The sequence below is a fragment of the Brachycentrus maculatus genome, unplaced genomic scaffold (assembly GCF_059751285.1).
Source record: "Brachycentrus maculatus isolate JH-2025_06_01 unplaced genomic scaffold, ASM5975128v1 h1tg000258l, whole genome shotgun sequence".
NCBI classification, from domain to species: domain Eukaryota; kingdom Metazoa; phylum Arthropoda; class Insecta; order Trichoptera; family Brachycentridae; genus Brachycentrus; species Brachycentrus maculatus.
The window spans coordinates 569,296-576,309 of NW_028281009.1; the positions used below are offsets into that span (position 1 = coordinate 569,296).

Sequence of the window (7,014 nt, forward strand, 5' to 3'; positions counted from 1 at the left end):
CTAGGCAATCGCGCCGCAGCACAAAGTACTGTAGATGCCGCAGGTGCTGGCGTCAGCGCAGAGCGGCCGGGCAAGTCTCAGCCCGCGGCCGCGCTCGACGGTGAATCTACCCGCGTAGAGATCCACCGAAAGCCCAGAGATCCCTTGCGATAGCCGGCGAAGGCGGTATGTAGCACCGGCAGTCGCAACCTGCACGCAGCAGGCAACCGGGTCGTAAGTCCGGTATCGCTCCGTCGGGTCGTCGCGGCGGCTCCGTCGTCGTCCAGTCCGGGTGCAGTCAGCTCCAAAGTAAATCCGAGTCCAAGTCCAGGGGGTAGCGGCGGTCGAATGTTCCTGAGGGGCGATGAGTCCGGGCGGGCAGCGAAGTCGGGAAGAAGCGGGGCGGAGAGAAGAAAACGCAGCGGTAGTCGGTCGAAATCTGATTTATTAAGCTGAATGTAGCCCTATATATACCCGCTCTGGGTGCCTCGCCGTAGCGCCGCCCGGCCGTGCCTGACCAATCGCGGAGGGGGGTATGTCCGCCAATCACGGCGTAGAGGGAGCGAGGGCATTCGCGTACCGTCTCCCTCTAGCACGTATAAGGACATCCCCACTCCGCTACTTCGGCGCAGTCGAGCGCGCACCACAGAGCAGTATACACTTTACAATTTATTCAGTCTATAATAATGTCTTAAAAATAGCTTAATCTAGCCTAGAGCTAATTTCTCCCCTCGGTATGGGCAAAGACCACCCCCGAAAGCGACACATTTCAGTCTTTATTGAGGGGGTAGTACATTGCTAACACATACCGAGGTCCCTACGCTAATTAAATCTATTTCTAAATCTACATTTTCTTTACGTCGGCTACACTCCCCCCTGCCGAGGAGGCATCCTTGCGCCGACGTCGTCTCCCAGCAGCAATACGGCGAGCTTGATGGCGGGTCTCGTGTATGTTCCGGCGGCTGTCTGGACCCTGGCGCTCCTCACTTGTCCGTCCTTCCCCGGGGTGACTGCTATGACGCGCCCCCGCGGCCATTCGTTCCGCGGCAGGGCTGCGTCCGTGATCACCACGATGTCGCCGACCCTAATAGGTGCGGCAGCCTGTTGCCACTTTCGCCTCTGTTGTAGCGTTGGAAGATACTCCCGCATCCATCTCTTCCAGAAAGCATCCGCTAGCTTCTGTGCCACGCGCCATTGCTTCTTCAGGCATATTCCCGGCGGTACGCCTCTGTAGTCCGCCAAATGCGGTTGGGCCCCGCTCGACCCGATGAGGAAGTGCATCGGTGTCAGAGGGGCGGCGTCTCGGCTATCCAGCGAAACATGTGTCAGGGGGCGAGTATTAACTGTATACTCGGCCTCCGCTATCGCCGTCATTAGCGTCTCCTCCCGAGGGTACTGTTCTTTAAGTATTGCCATCAGCGCCCTCTTTACTGACCGGACGAGCCGTTCCCAGGCTCCCCCCATATGAGGTGCCGATGGCGGATTGAACACCCACTCGATTCCCGTGGCCTCGTTTTGGAGCTCGGGATCCTCAGCCATTCCTCTCATGGCGTCCGCGAGCTCCTTGTCAGCTCCCCTGAAGTTAGTGCCGTTGTCCGAGTATATGGTACTAGGGTGCCCCCTGCGAGCGGCCATCCTTCTCAGCGCCTGTATCGTCGAGTCGGTGCTCAGTGACGGTGTGACTTCTATGTGCACCGCCCGCGTCACCATACACGTAAACAGGGCCCCGTACCGTTTCTCACGTCGCCTTCCGATCGTGACGTGTACGGGCCCGAACATGTCCACCCCGCAATGGGTGAACGGCCTGACGTGATGATCCAGGCGGCCGACTGGCAATTGTCCCATGAGCGGCGGCTGCGGTCGCGCTTTCTGCATCCTACAGAAGCGACACTCGTAGATTACTTTCCTCACATTGGTCCGCAGTCGGGTGATGAAAAACTGTTGTCTAATCTCGCCGAGTGTTCGCTCCGTGCTTGCGTGCAGTCGCGACTCATGGTAGTGCCGGATCATCAATCGGGTGTATGCGTGTGCGCCGTCTAATATTACTGGCGCCTTCATGGGCTCGCTCACAGCGGGCGCTTTGGTTATGCGCGTCCCCATTCGCAGGACGCTTTCGTTATCTAGGAACGGGGTCAGCCCTATCAAGCGGCTCCCCCGCGGGAGGCACTCCCCCCGTCTGATTGCAGCTATCTCGGCTTGGTAGCTGTCTTCTTGGCATATCCTTATCCATGCCCTTTCTGATTCCTCGAGCTCCTGGACCGTGAGCGTAGCGCTCCCCCGACTCCTTTTTCGGCACCGATTTACAAACCGCAGTACCCACGCCGTAGTCCGGATTAGACGTCTCCACGACGAAAACCGTAATTCGTCGGGGAGCATTGTCATAACGATAGCGCTGTCCGCGCACTTAAGCTCCACTTCTGATTGAGATGCTGCCGTCGTCACCTTGAGCGGCGGCCATTCATCCCTTCCTCTTCTAATAAATTCTGGCCCGCTGAACCATACACCGGTCGGCGATATGTCCGGTATCTCGCCGTCTCGTGTCCCGAGATCAGCCGGGTTCTGTTTCCCTGAAACCCACCGCCACTCACGAGCCTTCGTGAGCTCATCTATCTCCCCCAGGCGGTGGGCCACAAACGGCGTGTAGATGCGGGAATCGCTCCGGACCCAGCACAGCACCGTCATGGAGTCCGTCCAATAGAATGTTTCCCGCAGTTGTACGCCGCATTCCTTCTTGATGGTTGCTGCTAGCCGCGCAGCTATAAGCGCGGCCTGCAATTCCAGGCGTGGAATTGACAGCGCCCGTAACGGGCTCACCCGACACTTGCTGGCCACAAATGTCGCCCTTTTCCCGGCGGCGGTGTCCTCTACGATATACGCAACGGCGCAGCTAGCTTGTTCCGATGCGTCGGAAAACACGTGCAGCTCTACCTGCTGGCCCTTGCTCGCCACGCGCCGCGGGATGGCGCACTCGGTCTCGCGCAGTATGTTTATCCAAGTGCGCCACTTATCTGCCTGTTCTATGCTTATCTCCTCGTCCCACCCTATGTGGGATCGCCAGATATCTTGCAGTAGAATCCGTGGGCGTATCGTCAAACACCCGACGAACCCGAGCGGGTCGAATATGCTCATGACCTCGCTCAGGATTTTCCTTTTCGTTGGCCTCCCGGCCGGGACCTCCCGTGACGCCGCAAACTTGAAGCGGAACTCGTCAGTCACCGGGTCCCATTTTATCCCCAGAACTCTCTCAGTCGTCGAGGTTCCGCTGATAATGTCTCACGCGCACTTGCCCCTCAATTCCTCGGGGATTGTTTCTAGGACTGCGGGATCGTTACTCGCCCAGTTCGCGAGGGTAAACCCGCCCCGCTGTAGAAGTTCGCAGACCTCTCTGCGCAATCGAATCGCATCTGTCGTGCGATCCACAGCATCCATGTAGTCGTCCATGTAGAACTTTCGAAGCACGGCATCTCTGGCGGCGGGCATGTCCTGCCCGTGGTCTTCCGCGACCCGGTTCCGCACATATTGGGCGCTGCTCGGGGAACATGCAGCGCCAAACGTCATAGACGTCATAACCATCTCCCGAATTTCCTCGTCGGGATTATTTCGCCAGAGGAACAGCTGCGCCCGCTGGTCCTCCTTTCTTATCTTTATTTGGAGAAACATCTCCCTTATGTCCGCCGCCAGCGCGACCTTCCCCTCGCGAAATCGCATGATATTCCCCACAAGCGATGAGAGGAGATCCGGTCCATTGGCCAACATGCCATTCAATGAGGCCCCGTTACAAAAGCTGGCGGCGTCGAACACAATACGTAATTTGTCGGGCTTGTTTACGTTTGTTACTGCGAAGTGGGGGAGGTACCATCGCCCACTCGAAGTGTCTTCTATTTCGGCCGTTGCCAATTCCCGCGCGTACCCCTTGGCGAGATATTCTTCAATCTTCCTTCGGTAGGCCCCGGCGAATTGACTATCCTTTCTGAACTTTTTCTCCAAGCTTGAGAAGCGGTTCAGCGCGATACGGCGATTGTTTTCCAAACAAGGCCCGCCTTCCTTCCATAGAAGCCCCGTCTCGTACCGCCCTTCAGGTAGGAAACGGGTCGTAGCCTTCATGACCTCTATGGCTTGCGCCTCCTGGCGCGATATTTTCGCTGCAGCGCATATTCCCAGCGCATCCACAGCATAGTTCCGCTGGACTAGCTCTTCCAGCCTCTGGTCCGCACTTAACGCCATCAGTGTATTGACGCAAGTCTGGCGGAATCGCCCCCCATGAACGACCGTTCCCAGGGCCGTCTCGGAGGCGATGTAGTTCCCGCAATTACGCGCCTCTCTTGACACAATAAGTGAGGCGTTGTCCTGGCCGATCAGTAATTGCGGGCGCACATGCTGCACCCTACCATCTATACTAGCCACCGGTTGTGGCGGTAGATGCAGCTTCCGAATCGTGTTTGCACGGAGCGAGAATTGTCCCTTCGCAGTCCCGCGCACCTCCAGTGTCACCTTCCTCGAAGTTGCATCGGTAACGCACATCCCGCCAGCACCGTGAATCCTCAATCCTCGGGCACCCCCTGGTTCCGCAATGTCGTTGGCAATCTTCGAGTCCAGCAGTGTTATGGTTGATCCCTCGTCGAGCAATGCATAGACGTCCGCTTCTCCGCGCGGACCGCTTAGGGTGACGGGGATCACCTTCAGGAGCACTGGCTCCTCACGAGCGTGCGTGCTCGTAACCAAGTTGTAGACTCGGGAACTGTGTCCGGAGTCGATGTTCCTTTCGCTCGTACTCGCGGCTTGTCTCTCGTCCGCGAGTGGTCTAGCACCCCCGGTGCCGGCAGCAGCGGGCGAATCCCGGCGGGCGCTGCTATCTGGCGCTCTTATGTCTGAGTCGGATCGAGCTTCGCGCACTTCGGCTCGATCCCTCGTATGAAGTGTTTTGTGGTGCGTTCGGCGGCACCCATCGACGCCGCACTTCCTCGTATTTTTGCAACTCACATACCGGTGAGTATTCGCTAGACACGCGTAGCACAGATTTTTCCGCCGCACTATGTTCCATCTCTCTGTGACACTACACTCTAGATACTCCTGGCAAGATTGCAACCAGTGGCTCTGTCCGCACAAAACACATGACACGACACTATTCACATTTTTCTCCACAGAAATCACTGTATGCACCTGCTCCCGCTTGTGAGGCCTCTCGCGCTGTCTGTCTTTTCCGCTATATACGTGCGGCTCTATACCGCCGCCTATCATTGCCGATTCCGTCATGTCTTCCAAAAACAGCGCGAAATCCTTCGCGGTGGGCCTTGTGGGGTCTCCCCTTCTGCTATACCACCATAGAAACTTCATACACAGCGGCAACTTGCTCACTAGCTCGCTTAGCAGCTGAGGCGTCGACATGTAGTCCCCGCCGAAGCTTTCCAAGGTCGCTATCGCGTTCCGAACTGCACTCGATAGGTCCACTAATGCCTGCGTCGATCCGTCGTTCTGTATGCAGCGGAGTCTTCTCACCTTTTCCAATAGTGATGACACAACGATGTCCGGCTGACCGTAGTGAAGTTCTAACGTCTTCATTATGACGCCTACTTGGCTCGGGTCCACGAGTAATGATGATACCGATTCTCTAGCTCGTCCCTTCAATGCGCGTTGTAGACGCAGGAGGTTCTCCGGATCCGAAAGGCAGCACATCTCCGTCGACTGAGTGTACTGCGATTTGAACGTGGCCCATTCCTGCGGCTCTCCGGCGAAGACGGGTAAATCCTTGGCAGTGGACTGTCGCGCGATCAAAGCGCCGACCCTGCTGACGTCTTCTGGGACTGAAGCCGGGCTCCTTCCTTGCGAAGCCTCTAATAGTACCGCCATCCTCGATAAAACTGTCATGATGTTGTCCATGTCTGTTGTACGCGCCGCGGGCTCGGGATTCGCGTCCGCGCGTCCGCGGCTGCTCTCGACGTCTCGTAGTGTAGCGCGGAGATTTCGAACTTGCGTTCTTAGCCTTTGGACGGTGTCCTCTGACGAATCCGATTCGACAGAGTCTCCTTCCATTGGGGGTTCTTCTCTGGGTGGTGTGCCTCCTCTCCCTGAGCGAAGCGATGGGGTTCTCGAAGTCATCTCTAGGCGCTCTGCGGTGAAGATCCGGCTCGAAGGACCAACTTGTACGCGACGCGGCGACTAGGCAATCGCGCCGCAGCACAAAGTACTGTAGATGCCGCAGGTGCTGGCGTCAGCGCAGAGCGGCCGGGCAAGTCTCAGCCCGCGGCCGCGCTCGACGGTGAATCTACCCGCGTAGAGATCCACCGAAAGCCCAGAGATCCCTTGCGATAGCCGGCGAAGGCGGTATGTAGCACCGGCAGTCGCAACCTGCACGCAGCAGGCAACCGGGTCGTAAGTCCGGTATCGCTCCGTCGGGTCGTCGCGGCGGCTCCGTCGTCGTCCAGTCCGGGTGCAGTCAGCTCCAAAGTAAATCCGAGTCCAAGTCCAGGGGGTAGCGGCGGTCGAATGTTCCTGAGGGGCGATGAGTCCGGGCGGGCAGCGAAGTCGGGAAGAAGCGGGGCGGAGAGAAGAAAACGCAGCGGTAGTCGGTCGAAATCTGATTTATTAAGCTGAATGTAGCCCTATATATACCCGCTCTGGGTGCCTCGCCGTAGCGCCGCCCGGCCGTGCCTGACCAATCGCGGAGGGGGGTATGTCCGCCAATCACGGCGTAGAGGGAGCGAGGGCATTCGCGTACCGTCTCCCTCTAGCACGTATAAGGACATCCCCACTCCGCTACTTCGGCGCAGTCGAGCGCGCACCACAGAGCAGTATACACTTTACAATTTATTCAGTCTATAATAATGTCTTAAAAATAGCTTAATCTAGCCTAGAGCTAATTTCTCCCCTCGGTATGGGCAAAGACCACCCCCGAAAGCGACACATTTCAGTCTTTATTGAGGGGGTAGTACATTGCTAACACATACCGAGGTCCCTACGCTAATTAAATCTATTTCTAAATCTACATTTTCTTTACGTCGGCTACAACTAACATACGAAAGAAATCGAACAACTGTG

At 57.2% G+C, this 7,014-nt stretch overlaps 2 protein-coding genes across 2 annotated transcripts; both read right to left on the reverse strand.

Annotated features, from left to right (window-relative positions):
* On the reverse strand, positions 1-3,205 carry LOC148305924 (uncharacterized). Its single transcript, XM_088265797.1, has 3 exons — positions 3,196-3,205; positions 883-3,020; positions 1-189 (listed from the first exon to the last, which is right to left on the reverse strand). The coding sequence occupies exons 1-3, from the start codon at positions 3,203-3,205 to the stop codon at positions 1-3; spliced, it is 2,337 nt and encodes a 778-aa protein (XP_088121923.1).
* A 47-nt stretch (positions 3,206-3,252) lies between these two features.
* On the reverse strand, positions 3,253-6,009 carry LOC148305925 (uncharacterized). Its single transcript, XM_088265799.1, has one exon. It carries the CDS (start codon positions 6,007-6,009, stop codon positions 3,253-3,255), a length of 2,757 nt encoding a protein of 918 aa, XP_088121925.1.
* Between the last annotated feature and the right edge of the window lie 1,005 nt (positions 6,010-7,014).

Excerpts from the sequence above, each read along its gene's own strand:
- LOC148305924 (XM_088265797.1), bottom strand. Across the intron at positions 190-882 it reads TATTGCTGCTGGGAGACGAC|GTTGCGACTGCCGGTGCTAC; the intron begins GTCGGCGCAAGG and ends TGCTGCGTGCAG.
- LOC148305925 (XM_088265799.1), bottom strand. The coding sequence starts at position 6,009 with ATGGAAGGAGACTCTGTCGAATCGGATTCGTCAGAGGACACCGTCCAA.